At 38.1% G+C, this 22,744-nt stretch overlaps 1 protein-coding gene across 4 annotated transcripts in view; it reads left to right on the top strand.

Moving 5' to 3' along the window:
• Positions 1-22,744, top strand: part of FGD6 (FYVE, RhoGEF and PH domain containing 6) — a 160,166-nt gene that overhangs the window by 94,282 nt on the left and 43,140 nt on the right. For all 4 annotated transcript variants that reach the window (XR_009188302.2, XM_004465758.4, XM_004465757.4 and 1 more), the window contains exons 7-8: positions 1,300-1,456; positions 3,867-3,954. Coding sequence is in view for 3 of the 4 variants with exons in the window: in XM_004465758.4 (XP_004465815.1) it covers positions 1,300-1,456; positions 3,867-3,954 (245 nt within the window). In the remaining variant the exon portion in view is untranslated. The remainder of the gene's footprint in view (positions 1-1,299; positions 1,457-3,866; positions 3,955-22,744) is intronic.

The raw sequence follows: 22,744 nt of genomic DNA, 5'->3' as shown, positions 1-22,744 counted from the left end.
CCTCTGAGATACCAGGAGGGTTTACTTATTGTTATGGAAAGACAAATTTATATGTGAGTGTAATAATTGTAGAAACAGTAGATTTCAGAACAGGAAAGGAATATCAAGGAGGTTATTGGAAACATTTCCATTATAGAAAGAAAACAGAAGCTTTTGTGACATCAGTGTAAATATGTAGAAAATTTGGTCCAAGGGAATTGACCTAGAATGATTAAAACAAAATACCTACTTTAATGATCAAAATTTCCCTTTAAGCTTTCTTTAAATATAATCCAGAAAATACGTCTGTCTCTTTTTAAAATATCATGCCTGAAGATTGGGTGACCAAGGAAGGCCTTCTAAGAAGGTGGAACATTTAAAATGAATGAATAACAAGAAAGAGCCAGCCAGGGTTCCATATTTCCAGGCAAATGGAACTATTAGTTAAAAAAAAACTACACAGTGTGAACGAACTGTTTAAAAAGAAGATAGGGGAAAAATAAAGGAATGAAGTACTGATACATGCTACAACACATAAACTTTAAAAGCATTATACTAAGTGAATTAAGTCAGACACTAAAGGACAGATATTGTATGTTTCCACTTTTATGAAGTATCTAAAATAGGCAATTTTCAAAGAAACAGAAAAGTAAATTAGAGGTTTCCAGGAATTGGGGAAATGGGGGAAAAGGTATGGGGAGTTATTTCTAAATGGGTATAGATTTTCTGTTTGGGGTGGAACTGTTGGGGAATGGAAGAGTTTTGCAATGGATGGTGGTAATAGTTGCACACAGCTTGTGAATGTTACTAAGGCAACTGAATTGTACACATAAAATGTTAAAGTGGAAATTTTTATGTTATCACAACAACAATAATAAAAAGAATATAAAGAAGGCCAGGTGGAGAGTAATGGGAAAGGGGAGATTAGTGTGAGATGGATCAGGACGGTAGGCAGCAGCAGGGACCTGTGGGGCTTGGTTAGCCAAAGTAGAGAGTTTGTTATGCTATGTGCAGTCACACGATAGGATATACATTGTTAAGACTCTGGTTAAAAGGGTTTTCTTTAGTACTAAAGAATGTATTGTAGGGAAAAAGAGAGGAAGCAGGAAGACAAGGCAGAAAGCTTTGATAGTAATCCAGGCAAGAGATGATGGTGATAGTAGAAATGGTGACAAGTGGGCAGTTTTGGGAAATGTTGCACAGGAAGAGAAAAAGATGTACTGATCATTTGGACTTGAGACTCTGCCATAGTTGGGTTATGTGTTAAATAAATTAATGAGTCTCTTTTTATGTTTACTTGTATCCCTTCTCTATCCTTAGGACTGAACAACAAAGAATTGCTGATATTTTTGTAAAGAAGGGACCGTATCTAAAAATGTACTCCACATATATCAAAGAATTTGATAAGAATATAGCTTTGCTGGATGAGCAATGCAAGAAAAACCCAAGTTTTGCTGCTGTTATTAGAGAATTTGAGGTATGTACTACCATCAAATATTGAACATTTCTTAGTTTTTACTCAATCTTTCCTTTCATTCTTCTAACAACTAAACTAAAATAATGCATAGGAATGGAATTTGTTTCCCTTTAAATAAATAATATGATTTCAGCATTAAAGTTAAGGAAAATAGCATGTTGATAGCATGTGTCAGTCAATGTTTTAAAACTATGAGGATATAAGCCTGATTTGATTAGGGATGATTTTTAAAAATATTTTAATTAGTTTTTAACTGGTTGCTATAAAGTTTTAAGTACAATCCCCAAATTTTGGGTAAATTTTAGGTTACTGTCATTTTTAGTATTTATTTCTCTGTTTTGAAATTAAAAGGTCAGTGAATTCTAATCACACAAAACTGAAAATGAAAAATTTTAGAGATATTAGAGTGCTGCTAATTTCTCATTGGTACAATAGACATATAATTAAATTTTTAAAATATCAGTTATTTTATTTTTTTCTTCTTTTCTTTTCCTCTGGTATCTTTAGGCTTAAAAAAAAATAGTGTGATATAGCTATGGCAACTAATAATTGACTTACGTTTCCCTCAGTGTCCAGTAAGTTGTTTTGTTTCCTTGGCAGCAAAAGAAGATGGAAGGCAGAGGAGAGTTAGTTATCTTGAATTATGTTGCTTGCATGAAAGATGCTTTCTTATCAGGAATTATCATTATAATTTCATAATTATTCTGACCTATGTATCTGAACTGTGTAAAAAGTACTGGACACTTTTATTGTGGCTCTTATGATACAGGGACATTTTCAGCTGGCCATTTTGATGCCATCTCACAGCAAACCCCCAGGTTGGAGAATGAGGGTGAACCTGAGGAATGGGTAGAGGTGTCTTTTGTATATACTAAGGAAAAGAGGTTTTTTTGGTTTGTTTTTGTTTTTGATTGATTCCCCCACCCCAAGATGACTCCCTCGTCTGTCTGCTCGTTGTCTGCTCACTGTGTCTGCTCGTTGTCTGCTCATTGTGTCTGCTTGTTGTCTGCTCACTGTGTCTGCTCATTGTCTCTGCTTGTTGTCAGCTTATTATGTCTGCTCAGTGTCTGCTCATCTTCTTTAGGAGGCACTGGGAACTGAACCCAGGCCCTCCCATGTGGGAGGCAGGTGCCCAACTGCTTGAGCCACATCTGCTCCCTGCTCATTGTGTCTGCTTGTTGTGTCTGCTCATTTATAAGCTCATTGTGTTAGCTCATCTTCTTTAGGAGGTACTAGGAACTGAACCCAGGACCTCTGTGTGGGAGGTGGGCACACAGCTGCTTGAGCCACATCTGCTCTGGAAGGAAAAGAGTTTTAAAGGCAGATCAAAATGTCCTTGTGGTCAAGTCATAATAGTTCCAGAATCAAATATCCCTATATCCTTAGTGATTTGGGGGCTGACGTTTATAGCATTCATCTTAGAAAGATTTTTTTTTTAAAGATTTATTTTATTTATTTCTCTCCCCTTCCCCCCCTTCCCCCAGTTGTTTGTTCTCTGAGCCCCATTTGCTGCGTGTTCTTTTTGTCTTCTTCTGTTGTTGTCAGCGGCAACAATCTGTGTTTCTTTTTGTTGCATCATCTTTCTGTGTCAGCTCTCCATGTGTGTGGCACCATTCCTGGGCAGGCTGCACTTTCTTTTGTGCTAGGCGGCTCTCCTTAACGGGGCGCACTCCTTGCACGTGGGGCTCCCCTACACGGAGGACCTCCCTGCGTGGCAGGGCACTCCTTGCATGCATCAGCACTGCGCGTGGGCCAACTCCACATGGATCAAGGAGGCCCAGGGTTTGAACCGCAGACCTCCCATGTGGTAGGCAGACGCCCTAACCACTGGGTCAAGTCCACTTCCCTTAGAAAGATTTTTTACATCCCTCAGACATGTAAGAGAAGTGATGTTTAGAAGGCTGCTATTTGGGTTATCTATAACTTCTACCATTCTCCTTCTCCAACCCATCCTCACTGTGCATATATTGGCCAAAGGGCTCTTGTTATTATTTGAATTAAATTCCCAGTAGTTTTGTTTCTACTGTTATTTATTTCTTGGTCCATTGGGGTTTGTATTTATGAATATGTTGCCAAGTGATCTTCTAAGTGGGAGCTGCTAAACTGCCTAGTAGGGTGAGTTCTAGCTGGCTTAGAAAGTGGGCTGTGGCTACCACACCCTGTGAAAGGGCTGAGAACAAGTTTTCCTTATGAATGTCTGTGATCTCAGAGACTTACCCATAAAAGTGGGTGGGCTAGATGAATCTGGCTACGGTGCCACTCTGTTAGCATTAACAACTATGCCTTAAAATTAAGGGACTCTACTCTGAATCCCTCTTCAGAGTTGCTGGCTGGCTTTCTGGGCCCCTTCATTGGGGTCCCTTGCTTTTTAGAAAACACTATGTTCACTTCGAATGCCTTTTCCTTTCAGAGGAGTCCACGATGTGCTAACCTGGCTCTCAAGCACTATCTGCTCAAGCCGGTTCAGAGGATTCCTCAGTACAGGCTCCTGCTGACAGGTGGGCTTTTGCAGCACTTTACCAGACAACTACCTTTATGTTGCTGTTGTGCAATCTGCGTTTCCTAAGAATGCTTTCCTTTTTTTATAGCTCTCCAGTATCTACCTTACCTAATAATTTGGATTTACAGATTGCTTATATACTTCACATATACTTTGCCTGAATGGAACTCCTTTTAATTCTTTGATCGTGCCATGTACCTTCTCACCTCTGAGAAAACAGGCTTATAGAGATTTAAGTAGTTTGTACCACAGAAAAGTTAGTATTTTCTCATTACTTAGCATTATATCCAGATATACTACTGGTCCTTTGAGTTTTTGCTTGAAATGGATTGGGTGTGCAGTGACTTAATATATATATATCACATGCATTAAAAATTGTATTGAAATGGACAAAAACATTGACATGCCATCACACGTCAAAATTCAATCTGTTATAATTTTATGTACATAAACTTTGAAGTACTTAGTCCTATCAGAGTTATTAAGAAATGGTATGTGTGCTTTTATCCTTAACATGATTACTTTCTCTTAAACCAAGGTGTCGCTTATTGGAGGTAGTATGTGAATTGTGGAAAGCCAGGATTTCCAGATTTCTTTTTAGACAAAGGCTTCAGGCCTTCCAAGCTTGTTTAATGAAAGAGTAATTGGTAACAAAAAAGAAAAAGAAAAAGTCTAAGTGGTGATGAGGGAGTGACATACTAGGTGTGTCAAGTGCTTTATTTGACCGTGAATCAGGCACTATATATTTCTCTCTGGGATGACACAAAACAAACCAAATAATTTGAGGATGTCCTGTCCATCTGTACTTTCTTCTGCTTTTGGCAGAGATTTAGACTACACAGTCAAAAGGAAGTAGATGCACATGTTGTGTTTTTGCTAGATACATTTGCTCTATCAAACCAGCGATGAATGGCTTAGGCTGTTTCTACAACTGTCAAATGAAAGACTGTTTTTAGTGGTAAAAGACAATTATGGTTTCAAATGTGAAAGGGATGGAGCAAGATTCTGAAAATTTAATGCAATTTTTTTCTCACACTAAAAAATTATACATATGTTTAATTCGGGTTTCATGCTGAGCTTATTTTTGATTGAGAAATGTTGAAATAGCAAAAGTCAGTCTCAAAAATAATCTTTAAGAGAACAGATTTCCTTTGTTTTATAATACCAACATAATGTGAGCTTGGGATTGTTTTTATTTTTCAGCTGGCTTCTTGTTTGATCTTAAAGCGGTTTTGCCCTCTTTTACTTGAATTGGAAATCATCCCCATTATTTAAGTTATGTACAATGCCTTGTGTATAGTAAGTAGGCTCGTAATTATTGTGGATTCATTTAGAGATGAAGATGATGAATGGTTTGTTCGAGATTACAAAGTCAGGACTAAAGTCGATAATATCAAGAAAGTGAATTTTGTATTCTTGGTCCTGTTGTCACTGGATTTTATTGAGGTCCTTGGCTATGCTGCAGAAATGAATTTCAAGAGCACGCCAGATGAGTTAGACCACTAATTTATTCAGGTAGGAAGGAAAGAGAAATGGGAGAAAATGACAGATCAGGGGTCCCAGGTAGAGAAGAAGGGGCTGAAAAGTGATAATGAGGGCTGATTTACAGACTACAATTCCCCATTATAGGTTATAAATCCCCAGTTACTTGCATGGCCACATGGCAGGGGAAAAATGGCAAGAACAGCGCACAGAGGGTAGGATGGGTCCAGAAGCAGGAGAGCTGAGCGCAAGATCGCTTTTTGAACTGTTAATTATTCTACCCCATTGCTAATGGCAGTGGAGGGGTTCCAGCTGTTTGCTGTTTGATTGATTACCCCACCCATCAATTCTCTGTCAGGGCACAATGATAAAGTCCCTTGGGAACATCCAGGGCTTCTCCTTGGCTTCCAGAAGAAGTCTTTGTTCTGAATAGCAGAATCTTGGGGGTGGGGGTCTTCCAGCAGCCATCTTGGGAGATATTGATGTCCACATGGACTTCTTGCCAGGTTCCAGATCTGTTTATTGATTCCTTATCTTACTGGCCTGCTTTACTATGGCTTTTCTTCCATTGATTCAGATTCTTCCTTAACTTTAACCTAACCTGAAGTCTTTCATTCCCCTTAAAGCTATCTCTTATTACTCCAGTTCTCCCTGACCTTTGGAATCAGTGCCACCTAACTTAGCAAGTATTTGTGTGATGCCTTGTGACTTTATATATAATTTAAATATTGGTTTCTTAATTTGATTATAAATTCCTTGAGGTCAGGGAGTGACTCATACTAATAATTTATTATCCTGCATGGTATCTGGCTCAGTTTTGGACATATTGATGGTATTTAGGAAATAATTTTGGTTGATTTTAAGGTAGGCTTAAAATATTTCACTTGCCTAATTATCCTTAGCAGAAACAAGAGACAGAATTCCAGAGATGTAGGGGACTTTGGAGGTGATGTGTTCCTTTCCAAAAAAGGAAGACACATCCAGAAAGGTGAAATGTTGAAGCTCCTATGGTCTTTTAATTCTAAGGACATATGGGGATCAATACAAGGTTTATTTTATATTTTTATTTAAAATTTAGATTTTCCTATTTTTGTGATGTTCAGATTGCTTCCTTTTTCTACTGTTGCTATCAAAGTGCTTTCGCCTATGCAATCAGATTTTTAGCAGTTGGATTTTAAGTCTTAAATTTGTGTCAATTCAAACATATTAATTAAAAACAATAAGTAATAAAAAATAAACAAAAATATACACATTAATTAACTGGGCCCCTTTCTTTGGATAGATAAGTACAATGATTTAATCCTCACAACAACATTGTGAGGCAAGTACTTTTATTTTCATTTTAGAATTTGGAATTATTCCAAATGCACAAAACATCCAGGAGCAGAAAGAAAGGAGTGAGGCTGTATTTGAGGCAACTGTTGACAGCTTTGTTTTATTGATGAGTTTCAGGCAGAGAAGATGAAGGATACCTGCCTAGCTCAGTGTGAGTAGATTTGTGCTTGCCTTTGTTTCTTGGGAGGGGATGACTGAGAGAGGGGATGATTGAGAGGTGTCTGGATGACACACTGATAAGGTAGGGTGGGTTTTGGGGAATTCTTTTAGAGAAAAGGGGAGTGGAAATCCCCAGATACAGCAATCCAGCCCTGACTATTCAAACAACTATTCCTATTGTCTTGTTCTATTGTACATAATTTGGTTTTCTATAGGGTGTTCTGTTTAGGCTATCTCCTTCATTGTTGTAAAAAGCTTCCAAATACTTGATAATTTTGTTTTATTTTTATAAAGCTCAATTCAAAACAGGATCAAAGAAAATAGGCATATTATATAATGAAGTATTCCAGATTAGAATTACATTTTTTAAAAAGAAAAAATAGAATGATTTACTTAATTTAAGATGAAAGCTTGTAGTTTTTTCTTTCATGCTGGCTACTCAAGGCCAGTGGATCAGGCCAGATCTTTAAATCTGTGTAGGGCCCAGAACCTGTTTGGAGTTAGGAGAAATGTGAATCTTGAGGCAGAAGAGAAGAAGCAACAGATGAAAACAGATTGATGCTGCTTAAGGAGTAGCATTAGTTTAATACCAGTGCTTGTTTCCTTCCTTCTCATTGCAAGTGTTGTAGAATTTGAGAGAGGTTCAATTATTTGCGTATAGAAAGGCCAGGACTCAGGAATGATTTTGAGAAGGAAAAATGGTTTTTTGACAGCTGGCTGGTCTTGGGAGCTTTCTGTTGCAAACCAGAGCTGCAAACAAGATTTTTGAGTCCCTTTTATACAGAGAGGAAAGGCCAAATGGTTCTTTTGTTTCAGTTCTCAATAGAATTAGCATGTATCTTCCACATCCTAGGTAAGCTTTTAGCATGGACTTCATACATTCTAGATAAGGTTTTAGCACATTTGGTTTGCATTTCCCCTGAATATTTAAAGTTTATAGAGTTTGCACTGATAAACTGTCCTGGGACTGGAGTCTTTGCCATGGTCACCAAGGGCAGGACTGCAGCCACTCATCATCCCACACCCACAAGTCAGGATAGACAGCTTAGGTTAAGGTTATCTCCAAAGAGACAAAGAGCCTTCCAACCATAGCCCACATCACAAGGACTGTCTTCTTTGTCATTTTATCCCAGTGCCTGCTATAGATTCTGGGAAGCTGATGTGGCTCAATTGGTAGAGCATCTGCCTACCATATGGGAGGGTCCAGAGTTCGATACCCAGGGCATCCTGACCCGTGTGGTGAGCTGGCCCCTGTGCAGAGCTGCTGCACACAAGGTGTGCTGTGCCAAGCAGGGGTGCGCCCACGTGGGGGCGCCCCAGACACAAGGGAGCCACCCCGCGTGGAAAAAGTGTGGCCCGCCCAGGAGTGGTGCCTCGCACACGGAGAGCTGTCACAGCAAGATGCAACAGAAAAAAGAGAGTTTCTCACTGCCACTGAGGTGCAAGCAGACACAGAACACACAGCAAAGGGATACAGAGAGCAGACAATGAGGGGGGAGGGGAGAAAAATAAATAAACTAAATTAAAAAGAAAAAAGATTCTGGCACATAGCAAAACTTAATAAAGGGAAGTTGTATCAAACTGAAAGGCTTAGGAAAATGAAAGTTGCTCCTTTTTATAAGCTTGAGAGTCTTTGCAGTAGTGCCAATAAATGCATGATGGAGAGATAGAGCAATAAATTATTTTAAAGAGTAAAATCATTCCTGCAGGCACAAAATTGTGGAAAGAACTCTGAAATTCTTCCCTTTCTTCTTCTTTGCTCCAGTTTTTCCTTATAGCATTTACTAAGTTTTCTTCTGCCTCTGGTTCCTGCCCTAAGCCAGGGCTTTCTAAACTCATCACCAAATTATGGCAGTATTTTCCTTCTGGTCATGCTGCCTCTCATCACTCCCTCCTGTAGCCTAACTCATCATTGCTAAGTTTATCCATTAAGGACACACTTTCATTCTGCTCACTAGAATAGTTAAAAAACCAAGGGAAACGGACTTGGCACAGTGGTTAGGGCGTCCATCTACCACATGGGAGGTCCACGGTTCAAACCCCGAGCCTCCTTGACCCTTGTGGAGCTGGCCCAAGCGCAGTGCTGATGCGCGCAAGGAGTGCGGCCCCACGCAGGGGTGTCCCCCGGTAGGGAAGCCCCACGCGCAAGGAGTGCGCCCCGTAAGGAGAGCCGCCCAGCGCAAAAGAAAAGTGCAGTCTGCCCAGGAATGGCGCCGCCCACACTTCCCATGCCGCTGACGACAGCAGAAGCGGACAAAGAAACAAGACGCAGCAAATAGACACAGAGAACAGACAACCGGGGGAGGGGGGGATTAAATAAATAAATAAATCTTTTTTTAAAAAAACCTAGATATCCGTAAAGACTCAATTATAACCCAGATTTGCCTCAACCTCATTTTCCGCTGCTGTGGGTTCCTTACTGTCTGCAATCTGTCCTTCAAGACTAGATTCTCTCTTCCATTAATCACGCACTCAGTCACTTGGCAGGTATTTATATGAGCTAGCTCTGAGCTGGACACCAGTGTACACTGGCACACAAATCAGGGAGCCTTCCCCCACTGGAGCTTCCAGTCTTCTTCCTTGGGACTGTGCCCTGCCACGTAGGATCCCACCAAGCTCCTCTTAATTCCCAAAAATCATATTGCTCTTGCTGCTTGTTTTTTTCCTTATATCTTATTAGTTGTTGTTTAAATATTCCACAGGTGTGTGCCATGTCTTCTCAACTAGATTGTAAACCCATTAAAGTCAGAGGTAGACTCTAATATTAGTAGTGGTCACATCAGTTCTTTATTCATTTTGAGGGAGTATATTCTGATGATTTATTATTTTTGTGAGCATCACTTTCTTTTTCCTTTGAAGGTATCTTTTGCTCATATAAAAAATACATACTACTATTAAAAAACAAAGTCCTCCAAAACCAAAACCATTCAAATCATAAACATTTCACAACTGTGGATAAGTCTGTAGCGCTTCTGAGATGCTGTCATCCTAAGCAACCCAAGAAAAAGATCATTTCAAGTTAAAAATTTCCTGACATCATAAGCTTTCAAATCAAATATATGATTCAGTAATGAATTGCAAAATTTAAATATAATATGGGGAAGCGGATGTGGCTCCAGGTCCAGGTGTCAATTTCTGGGACCTCCTGGTGAAGGCAAGCTGGCCCACATGGCGAGCTGGCCCACATGGAGTGCTGGCCTGTGCAGGAGTGCTGGCCCATGTGGCAAGCTGGGCCAAGCAGAGAGCTGGTACAGCAAGATGGGGGGGAATAAATAAATGAATAAATTTTTTAAAAATATATATAATATGAAAAATTAAATTACATAATTTAAGGCAGCCAGATCAAAATTCACATTCGCATCTATCGTCATATAAATGCAGCAATTCCTTTCCAAAACTGAAAGGGGGTGTGGATGCGACTCAAGTAGTTGAGTGCCTGCTTCCCATGTATGAGGTCCTGGGTTTAATCCTAGTACCCTAAAAAAAAAAAAAGTTATAATTAGAGAAAAAAATACTCTCTGAGAGGGAAAACTATCACAACCAATAATCTCCTCACCCAGATGAGAAAACTAAATAAATTCTGGTATGTTTTAATTAGCCAAATAAGGCTTAATTAATTAAATGGGCATTTAAAGTTTCCTTCTAAAGAGCCATTCCTTTATAGGTAGTTGAAATCCCCGTGTACACTGACTAAAAGGTTCATGGAAACCTAATCACTTGGTTAAAGATGTTGCAATTTAGGACTTCTTGGCATAAATGGGTAACAGAGTTTTGCAATCTAAATTATTAACCTGCATATTTTTTCTTTACTTTGATGCATTCCTTAAATGTAGGCTCAATCTTTTCTGTGTTTGTGTTACTCATTCAGCAGAAGCCAGGAAAAACAATAACTTTGTAGTAATTAGAATGTACCCAACTGTATATTGTTTACTTTATTGTAAATACTGCTGAACAATGATCAATAGTTTTATATTCCTTAAAATTAAAAAGCAAGGTCCTTCTTCATCTTCCACCATCCAGAAGTGACCATCATACGTCCTTTTGCCTCTTATTTTCTCTATCTGTGCTATCCATTGTATAACATTTTCAATTAAAAAAACTTTTCACTTTTGGCAAGTTGAATCAGTGAGGATCATAGCAGAGAAAGTATAATGAAACTATTATTTAAAAATTCCTCTGGAAAATCTTTTCCACTTCTATATCTAGGGGAAAAAACAACAGTCCTTTGAACTTTGATTAAATGTAGATCAGGTAATTTCTTTGATCTTTTTCAAAATATTTATATTAAATTAAAGGTTGCTTTAACAACATATTGTATTCCTTTTTCTTGTAGCCTTTGCCTTTAGTTTGGGATGGTATTAATTCCCCTTAGGTTTTAGAAATCCAGGAATTCCCATGTTGGTAGAAAATGGGATATTAAAAACATGTGTTATAATGTTCTGAAGTTATAAATTTCAGCCATGAACAGGCTAATAAGCAGATTAAACAAAAAAATCAGAATAAAATTAATGGATGACTCTAAAAAACCCTGGCTGAGAAACGAAACTTTTGTTTAGCAAGTACTTGTTTTGAAAACCAGGGCTAGTTGTATATATCAAAAGTCATTCTAATACTTTCTCTAGAGCAGAACTTCATGAAAGGTGAGGCTATCCTGGACTCCAGCCAAGGAATTTAGTTTCTGACAAACCCAAAGGTCCTGGCATAAGGTAATTCCATCCATGTGAAATAGGAAGTTAATATTATTCAGAATTCCTGCTTTAATTAACTCAGTTCTTTTCTGTTGAAATACACTTTTTTTTTTTTTGCGGTACCGTGTCAGGCATTGAACCAGGATCCTTGTATGTGGGAAGCTGGTGCTCAACAAACCGAGCCACACTGGTAGCCCTGAGTTGGTTTTCTCATTTGTTTTGCTTGTTGTTTGTTTCTGTTTGTTTGTTTATTAGGAGGCACTGGGAACCAAACCCAGGACGTCCCATATGTGAACCAGGCGCTCAACAGCTTGAGCCACATCCCCTCCCCTGAAATTCACTTTTTTTAAAGAGTTCCTTTATGTATAACCCACCCCAATTGTTGTGCACTCACTGTTCTTTGTGTGCTCTCTGTGTCTGTCTGTTCATTTTCCTTTTTTTTTTTAGAAGGCACGAGGAAATGAATCCAGACCTCCCATGTGGGAGGGAGGTGCCCAATAGCTTGAGCTACCTCCGCTCCCTGAAATGCCTTTAAAAAAAAATTTTATTGAAGTATATTACTCTTACATAAACGTACATAAACAATAAGTGTATAGTAATAGTTGTGAACCTACAAAACAAACATAAATACCTCACCCTACCATCAATACCTTGCATTGTTGTGAAACTTCTTTAACTAGTGATTAAAAGGCAAAGTATTTTTCCCTAACCCACGCTGTTATTATTTTTATATCATTTTTACATGAACATACATAAATAATAAGTGTATAGTAGAAGCTGTGAACTTAGAAAGCAAACATGCATAACATCATACTGGGACCCCATACCTTGCAACAATACCTTGCATTGTTGTGAGACATTCGTTACAAATTATGAAAGAATATCATCAAAATCTTACTACTAATCATAGTCCTTACCTTACATTTTGTGTATTTTCCCCCAACCCACCCTATTATTTTTTCTTAAATATATTTTTATGACAGAATTTGTAAACTTACAAAACAATTATGCACATGTGCAGAATTCCCAAACAACATTCCTCCATCAACATTACACACCAGCGTCGAACATTTGTTACAGATTATGAGATAATATTATCAGATTATTACCAGGTCTACAGTGTACATTTGGCACATTTTTTTCCATACTCCCCTATTAACACAGTACATCTTTGGCATAGATGCATGAATATTACATTATTACTCTTAACCACAGACCATAGGTCACTCCAGTTGTACTTTTCCCATGCTGCAATAGTGATGTACATCTGCTCTAACTCCCAAAGGACATTCTTGCATCTGTACCATCAACCACAATTCTAATCCACCTCTGGGTTTACTGGGCTATTTAGTCCCTAGATTATTCTCTAGATTTCTGTCAATTTGTATTTACATCCCTATACTACCATTTTCAGCCACATTCCCATTTATAAACCATCTGTTACTCACTATAATGTGTCACCATCAACTCTATACATTTCTACAATTTTACAGTAAAGTTAATTAAAACTTCTACATACATTAAACATCAGTAGTTCATCTCAATCTTCCTCTTATCTTCTTTACAAATCTACCACCTACCACTGGGTCTTGAAGGTATTTTCCTACATTTTCTTCTAGAAGCTTTTTGGCTCATGCTTTTATATTTAGGTTTTTTATTCACTTTGAGTTAATTTTTTTATAAGGTATAAGATAGGGGTACTCTTTCCTTCGTTTGGCTATGGATATCCACTTCTTTCAGCACCATTTGTTGAATGGACTGTTCTGCCCTAGCTGGGTGGGTTTGACAGGCTAGTCAAAAATCCCTTCACCCTAGATGTGAGGGTCTGTTTCTGAACCATCAGTTCAGTTCCACTGGTCTCTGTATCTGTCTTTATGCCAGTACCATGTTGTTTTTTACCTCTGTAGCTAGATAATATGATTTAAAGTCTGGAAACGAGAGTCTTCCAACTTTGCTTTTCCTTTTTAAGATGTTTCTGACTATTTAGGACCCCTTACTGTTCCAAATAAAGTTCATAATCATGTTTTCCATTTACTTAAAAAATGCTACTGGAATTCTTTTCAGGATTGCATGGAATATATATATATATATCGGTTTGTTTTTTCACTTAGCTGAGATTGCTTTTCTTAGTGGATACCTTTTCCAAATGTTAAAGTTGCCATTTTATGAATGAGTGAGAACTGCAAATGTACAGAAAGAGGTTTGGCACAGTCATGCCACACATTATATAGAAACCCTTATTGCGTTTTTGGTCCCCACCATCCTTACTATCAACTATCAAAGCTGTAATTTGCAATTTTCAAAGAACAAATTAGGATTAGAGAGATACGCATATTCTGCTACCTAGAGAGCAGCCAAGTGAAGAATAAAGCAAATATAAGCACCTGAGAGTTTAAGTTTGAATTTTGATGCTTTCTCAGACTGAAACAGTTGCTGATATGTGCCCATGATTCTCATAAACACTATGAGGGAAATCCTTTAGCAACAGATTCTGCTTGCTGGATCTTCACCAAGACAAGTCCCAACAATGAAGGCATCTAGCTACTTGCAGGGAAATCTGGGTCAAATCTGCACTTAGAAATGGAAATGGAATGGCTTTGTAGTTGCGTCCATGTATAGAATTCAAGGGATCTGAAATCTTGAAAGGGAAAAAAAATCTACATTTAAAAAAAATTTCCCTTAGGTTTCGTGAGAAAAACAATGATAGTTTACTTTCATTCAGAGACTTCCTTTGAGTTTGAATCTACTAAGAATATTTTCAATATGCAGGTCTATTCAGTAAAAAAAAAAGGGACCTAGGGAAGATTCTATGGATTGTCAGATTTGCTCCAGAATTTTACTATGGGATAAACCCGGGAACAGGTTTGGTTTGTGAGTCCTTTGGGAATGCCACCTCAGGACCAGGGTTATCAAAGGCTAGGATAGACCAGTGCTGTTTCATGTGGTTATGACCTGCACAGTGGCACCCAGCTGAGGGCCAAGTACAGCATGTACTCTGCTCACCATATTTTGTGCCATGGTGAGGGGCTGTACCAGCCCAAGAGAAGGGGATTTTTCTAATGCACGGAAAGACATTGCTTGCTTTCCAGACTGTGAACATGCAAAGCTGAGAGCCCAGGCCACCTTTTCTGACTTCGACAAGTACCATATGTAAAAGAGGCAGCCCTGGGCCAAATACTGGGGGACTAGAATTGAACTAACATTTGAAGAGCTGCAAAATTGGAGCCAGAGGCCAGAAAACTTTCTAAATAGATAGTGAGACTCTCAAAATATCTCAACTGTAAAATCCACAGCAAGAAGTGGCGAGCCTAAATGGAGTGTCATTTAGTCCACAATAAATTCAGCAAATATTAATTGAATGTGCACTAGACCTTGTTCTAGGTGGTAGAAACATAAATGATAATTCAAGCTCCTTGTCTTCATAAAGCCCACAGTTTTAGTAGGGGAACTATATATAAAATGGTCCTTGTATTAGTCTGCCAAAGGGGTGTCAATGCAAAGTACTAGAAATCTGTTGACTTTTATAACGGGAATTTATTTGGGGTAAAAGCATACAGTTCCAAGATCAAAAAAAAATCCATAAAAGGTGCTTTCTAGCCCAAATCAGTTGCCACGTGTTGAATAAGATGGCCACCAATATCTGGCTCACCCTTTCCTCTTGAGCATCGTGGGCCCAGCCTCTTGAGGCATCATATTAAGTGATCCTGTAGTCCTCTTTCTCCTGGCACAGGGCTTGTTTCTTTCAGGGCCTCCTATATCAGTCTTAGTTGGTCTGCTTTCTTCCCAATCTCCTCTGTCAGTAAGCTATCAGGCAAATGGCTCATCTCTCCCAGGGGCCTCAGCTGTTTGAGCCTTCTCCTTTCTGTTACTTGGCAGGATCGAAAATGACAGAACTCTTTCTTCCTGTGTCTGAGCGAGTGTCCCTTTTTATCAGACCCAGCAGTGGGGCAGGGACTCAGCCTACATTATACCTACTGACATAGTGAAATCAAAATTCCTAAATCAATCTTAAGAGGTAATCTAATCAAAGGCCTTTCAACTGGATTTAATGCAGTCAAAGGCTATCACGGCCAAAGGAATAGATTAGTTTACAAACATAATCTCTTTATGGGGTTCATAAACTCGTCTCAAACTGCCACAGTACTTGACACTACAGAACTGTTAATTTAGCATCTAACATTTTACCAATGCATCTGTTATCCATATGCTCATTAAGGTTAACTTATAATTTTGGAATTTTATTGATATACATGGAAATTGTTTTATATAAAGGTACTATACATTGTTAAAGAATATTTTGGGAGGGAAACACTAGTCATGAATACATATTCTAAAGTATCAATAATTAAAGATATGAGATACCATTGCATTAATAGGCCTCTTGATGAAAAAAAAACATCAGTTTATCCTTGGAATAGAGTGGTAACATGAACTAGACCTGTTGTTTATAAAAATCTTTTTTTAAGATTTATTTATTTATTTATTCCTCTCCCCTTCCCCCCCCACCCTGGTTGTCTGTTCTCTGTGTCTATTTGTTGTGTCTTCTTTGTCCGCTTCTGTTGTTTTCAGCGGCATGGGAATCAGTGTTTCTTTTCGTTGCGTTATCTTGTTGTGTCAACTCTCCATGTGTGCGGCGCCATTCCTGGGCAGGCTGCACTTTTTTTTTTTTTTTTTTTTACGCTGGGCAGCTCTCCTTATGGGGCGCACTCCTTGCGCGGGGGGCTCCTCTACACAGGGACACACCTGCACGCATCAGCACTGCGCATGGGCCAGCTCCACACGGGTCAAGGAGGCCTGGGGTTTGAACCGAGACCTCCCATGTGGTAGACAGACGCCCTAACCACTGGGCCAAGTCCGCCACCTGTTTATAAAAATCTTAATGTATGTCAAATAGTAAGCATAAGACAAAAAAAAGAAAGGATTCTTTATTGAATAATCTAACATTTGAAAAATAAATCAAGATTCATACATAAAAACATATACTAAAAATAAATCAAAAGTTATTATAAAACATTAAACTATAGAAAACCAGGAAAAATAAAATTGGTTATTTATTTTAGATGACTTTCTAAGCTCAGAAAAATAAAGAAATTGTAAAGGAAAATATTGACACTTCTTAAACTATTCTAACTATTAAAACATTACAGAAATCTAAAATATATTCAAAGCAAAAAGGCAGACAGCACATCAGAAAATGTATTTGTTGTGAATATGAAAAAAGATTACTATTTCAGTAAGAATATTAGGACCACAGTAGATATCTGAACTAAAAATATGAACACACAGTTCACTCAGAAACAAAAGTGGACATAATAAATACAAATAGTGGTATGTCTAAATCTTCTGAATCATAACTATCAATTAATACAGGTTATCATTTCCTCTTATTAAATTTGTAATTAAAAAACTACAATACACAGAACTGACAATCATTTAGTGAAACTATTATTCTCATATATTTATAACAATATTTTAAATTGGTACATTTTTTAGGAAAGATTTCTCATGATATATATACAAAGTACTTAAAAAATGTTTCATTCTCATGTATCCCAAGGAAATAATCTGAATTATGTAAAAAGACAACATTAAGATACTGATCAGAGTTATGCATAATTAGAATGATCACACAATCTATCATCTAAACCAGTCAACTTTTAAGAGTAAAAGGGGGTGCTATTAATAATTATGCCTGGACAGTAGATAGTTTATAAATAGGATCATCTTGGGCACACTAGGATATAGGGACATCCTATTTATAATAGCCAAAACAAAACTAAAAATCACTCAGAAGTCTAATAGTAGAATACTTAAGTACCATAAGATAGATACTATGCAGCCCCCACTATGAAAAAAATGTATGGGCTAAGTATATATATATATTTAGGAGGCACCAGAGATTGAACCTGGGACCTCATACATAGGAAGCAGGTGCTCAATCTGCTTTCCTGGGCTAGAATATTTTAAGCAGACTCTAAAATTATGTTATTAAGTGTAAGTAAAAGCAAGCATTTGTGAAAACAGCAGGAATTATTTTAAAGGGTTATAGTTATGGAATAACTGGCAGAAACATCTTTCTAAAGCTCCAGAAAACAGAGGACTGTAGTAACAAGGCAAGTAAGAAATCAAGAAAAAGACTACTTAAAAGCAATAGGATATCCTGGCAGCCTGGCTAGCTCTTCCCCTCCCGGTCACCGGTCCAGTCAGAATGTAATAGGGCTGCATTCCCAATGCAGATCTCTAGTCCCAATGGAAGAAATAATAAAGTAACCCTTGTGCACATACTGGAAGTATGTATGTCTGGCCCATTCTTTCTGAGGTACTCGCTGTCCCAGAACTTGCTCTGCCTGTAAAAAGTGGGTTATGGAACTTTCCTTCAGAATACTGCAGGATAGCAGTCAAGTCATACTGCCTGGGGTAAGGAATTGTTGATTGTAAGATTATAGTGCCGTGCCCAGGATCATGAGGAAACTGTTTCCTAGGGAATAGGGGACATTTGTTTCTTTGTAAGCGGGGGAATTTCTAGGGCCACATATACATGTGCAGAAAGGATCAGGGAGTCCCCCGTGCTTTGGCCAGGAGATAGTCTGCAAACTATTTTTATGGCTAAGTCCTGAAGGAGAGCACTCAGACAGGTCTGTCTGCCAACACTGGAAAAGGTGTTTTCTTCCCCCCACCCCCTCTCTTTTTTGTTTGCTTTCTCCTGGCATTAAGTAAAGCTTAGTCATAACACTAAGAGGGTATAAGTTTAAAGAACAGATGCTTCAGAGTCTAAATTCTAGCAATAACATGTCAAAATATCAAAATGCACAGGTTTCAGCAAAATATTATAAAACATTCAAAGAAAAAGGAAGTGATAGCCCAGAAAAGGAAGATATGAAAGCATTGGGAGCAATCAATGAGGATCAGACTTGGGACATACCAGACAAATACTTTTTAAATTGGTCCTAACTATACTCAAAGACTTCAAGGAAAACATGGACAAAGAATTAAAGGATATTAGGAATATGATAAATGAACCCTAAGAGAATATCCATAGAGAGATGGAAATTATGAACAGGAACAAACACAGCTGAAGACCACAGTAACAGAAATTTAAAATTCCTTAGGGGGAAGCAGAGGTGACTCAAGCAGCTGGACTCCCTCCTACCACATGGGAGGTCCTGGGTGAAATGGCGAGCTCACACAACAAGATGACACAGTGAGAAGACATAACCGAGAGACAGCGAGGAAACATAATAACAACAAGCAGAGCATGGAGGGGGCTCAAGCAGTTAGATGCCTCCCTCCATGTGGGAGGGCTGGGTTCAGTTCTTGGTGCCTCTTAAAAAGAAAACAAGCAGACAGCAAGCCCAATAAAATAAATAGAAATAAATAAATCTTTAAAAAAAATGCCCTGGAGAGGTTCAACAGCTGATTGGAGCTGGTGGAAGAAAGAATCAGCAAACTTGAAGATAAAACAATTGAAATCATTTAGTCTGAGGCACAGAAAGAAACAAAATGAAGAAAACGGAATAGAACCTGAGGAATCTGTGGGATACTGTCAAGCTTACCAATATATACATTTTGGGAATCCCAAAAGAGAAGAAAGAAAGGAGAGGAGAGGATATTCAAAGAAATAATCACCACAAATTCCCCAAATTTAACAGAAGACCAGAATATGCACATCCAAGATGCTCAACAAACTGCAAACAGGGTAGGACCAAATAGAACCACACTGCAGCATATTATAATCAAATTGTCAAATGCTAAAGAGAATTCTGAAAGCCATAGGAGAAAAACCATGTGTCACATACAAGGGGTCTTCTGTAAGAATAAATGCGGATTTCTCATCAGAAACCATAGAGCAGGAAGGCAGTGGGCTGACTTTAGAAAGTGCTGAAAGCAGAAGACCATCAACTAAGAATTATGTATCCAGCAAAACTGTCTTTCAAAAATGGAGGTGAGATTAGGACATTCCTATATAAACCAAACTGAGGGAATTCATCACACCAGATCAGTCCTACAAGAGATTCTAAAGAAAGTTCTGCAGGTTGAAAGGAAAGTACAATAGAAAATAGATAGAAGTGGCATGAATAAACATCTCTGGTGTGGGTAATGCCAAAGGTGAAAATAAATGCCAGTATTATTGTATTTTTGGTTTGTAACCCCACTTTTTACTTCCTGCAGTATCTAAAAGTTAAATTCGTAAAATAATAATGATAAATGCAATGATAATTGATAAATTGGACTCATTGTATAAACAAGCAATTTGTGAGAAGAACTACATAAAGATGGGAGGGACAGAGGGGTATACCATTGAAGTTAAGTTGGTTTCTAAACAAACAAGATTATTACAGATTTAAGATATTAACTTTAAACCCGTGATAACTACAAAAATATGTCAGAGAATATGCAAGTTCATAGAGACAGAAATTAGAGTACGGGTTGCCAGGGCTGGTGGAGCAGGAGAATGGGAAGTTAATGCATAATGTGTGTAGCGTTATTGTTAGAGAAAATGGAAATGCTTTAGTTATGGAAAGTGATGAAGGTACTGCAACAGTATAATAAACATGAGTAATCCCACTGAATGGTATACTTGAGAGTGGTTAAGTGGGAAAGTTTGTTTTCTATTAATAGATGTCCCACAGTTTAAAAAAAGAATAAACAACTAAAGAGACCATGACAATTAAATGCAATAGACGTGATCCTGGATGGGTTCTAACAACGGAGGAGAGAAGACTCAGAAGGACATTATTGGGACATATGAAAAAAAGGCAGTATAGACTGTAAGCTTTATGCCAATGTTGAATTTCTTGAACTTGATAACTGCATTTAAGGTAGATATAGACGTGAATATCCCTGTTCTTAGGAAATGTATGTGGCAGTATTAAGGATCAAGGAACATGATAAATAGAACCTACACTCAAGTGTTCAGAAAATGGATTGATGGATGGATTGATAGAATAGTACATAGCTAGAATGATATGGCAAATGTAGCAAAATGTTAAAATTGGGGTGTGTGGGGATCTGGAGGAATAGTGTATGTTGGAGTTCTCTCTATGGCATTTATATTATTTTTGTAATTATCCTGTAAGTTTGAAAGCATTTTCTTTTTTTTTTCCTTCATTTTCTTTTAAATGTTACATTCAAAAAATATGAGATCCCCATATACCCCCCACCCACCCGCCCCACCCCTCCCACATCAACAACCTCTTCCATCATTGCAACACATCCACTGCACCTGGTGAATGAAAGCATTTTCCCAAAAAAATGTAATAATTGTGTTGTATATATTTTACCATAATATATTTTTTAATGTATTAGTTATTTTAGAGAGGTGTTTGTGGTTTGAGTTTTCTCTGTTATTTAATTTTCAAAATTTCCTATAATGCATTTTTAGAATAAAATTATATAAGTTCCATGGCATGAGAATTATTACAGTTTTTTGTTCTGGTCCCACGTTTTTATTTTATGTATGAGAATGTTAATGCACAGAAATGCTAAAGGACACGCTCAAAGCCAAGGCAGGGCGAGAAACTAGCTTCTGACTCCCAAGCAAAGACTTTTGACCACTTCACCAACCTGCCTTAAAGACTTCAGTTGTGCCCTATAACTTGACACTTAATCTTTGTTTTGGGCATTTAAAATGGTCCATAATTTGCTTCATGAGTCAGGATAATTTTGGATTGCTTCCTTCCAAATTTTAAACTTTGGGAAAAAAGGGTCATTGACTAGATTTCTTTTTCTCTGGAGTCCATAAGTCTATATGTGTTGCTGATCTAATTACATATTTATGGAGGAAAGTAGAAACCTGGGTAAATCAAAACAAGACATTTTCTCAAATTCATAATACTTAGGAATGTTATCTTCCTATATGCTCACTTCCTCTCTCTGGGCACACAGTCCAAGAATCTGACTAAATGTTGAATGCTAAAAGTCCCAGATTCCCACAGATGACTCATTTTTTATAAAGGGTAACTGAACTTCTAAGTAGTTTTTGGCTTAAAGTTGATTATTGATTAATCAAGATACAGTAAAACTCAGACACATAGCAAAATATAGTATTTTTTTGGGTCCTTACCCTTTCACCCTGGGCCTCATTATGAGAAAAATCATAACTTGTTTATCTCTAGAAGTTATGCATCCTGTGGAAGTTCCACACACTTTGTTTTACTTAATTTTGTGCTATTATTGTTAGGTAATGGAGGTGATGGGGGGAGCCAGGGTAAGGGAGGCTTGTTGATTAGCTTTTATTAATCAACAATGCCACCTGGTGGCCAGAAAGTACATTATATGGTGCCCATACACACTACACCAATGTTAGGTTTTTGTCCCCTGCTCTCGCCCCACCGCTCTCACCCCCCATTCAGCTTTGTTTCAATGGGTCTCACATTCTCCCACAGATTTTTGGTCAGGTTGGTCAAAATGTTTCCATTTAAGAAGTACTGATATTTTTAAAATAACTTAAAACTGCCACAGAAGAGAAACAAATGGTCCATAAAACATTCTTTCCTTTTGAAGGTTTTATAATGCATTATCATTAACCAGTCTTTTACTACTTAACTTAAATAACCAGTTGAGACAAACAGTTCTAAGACCATTCTTCTACCCTTTTAAAGACTGGGGTGGCAGTTGTTATGGATAATGTTCATTTAGCCTTCTGGGCTTCCCACCCTGACTTGGTGAACTGTCAAGCTCCAGCAGCCTCCTTGTCCACTGCCTAGATGACACCCAAAGCAACTGTCTCATATCATGAGCATCATAACAACCCAGAGAAGGAGTCAGAGAAGCTCCCAACACACATGGGCTTGCGAGGAACAGCATCAACAATGGCAGCATCACTTGATTTCAAGAATTTAAGGCCATCTTTCAGCTTCTTATAAGAATGGTGGTCAGTCTTCTTCAGTTTAACAAATTTGCAGGCATTATGAGCCGTATGACAATCCAGCACAGGTACAAAGCCAGCACTGATTTGGCCTGGGTGCTTCAGGATAATCACCTGAGCAGCGAAGCCAGCTTCTTCCTTTGATGGGCCATTTTTGCTGTCACCAGCCCTGTTGCCAAGATGAACATCTTATACACCTATGTTCTTGACCTTGAAGTCCACGTGTCCCCAGGAAAAGCTTCACTCAAAGCTTCATG

This window comes from Dasypus novemcinctus, chromosome 12, assembly GCF_030445035.2.
Source record: "Dasypus novemcinctus isolate mDasNov1 chromosome 12, mDasNov1.1.hap2, whole genome shotgun sequence".
NCBI lineage: Eukaryota > Metazoa > Chordata > Mammalia > Cingulata > Dasypodidae > Dasypus > Dasypus novemcinctus.
This window is presented reverse-complemented; position numbering and strand designations above follow the sequence as displayed.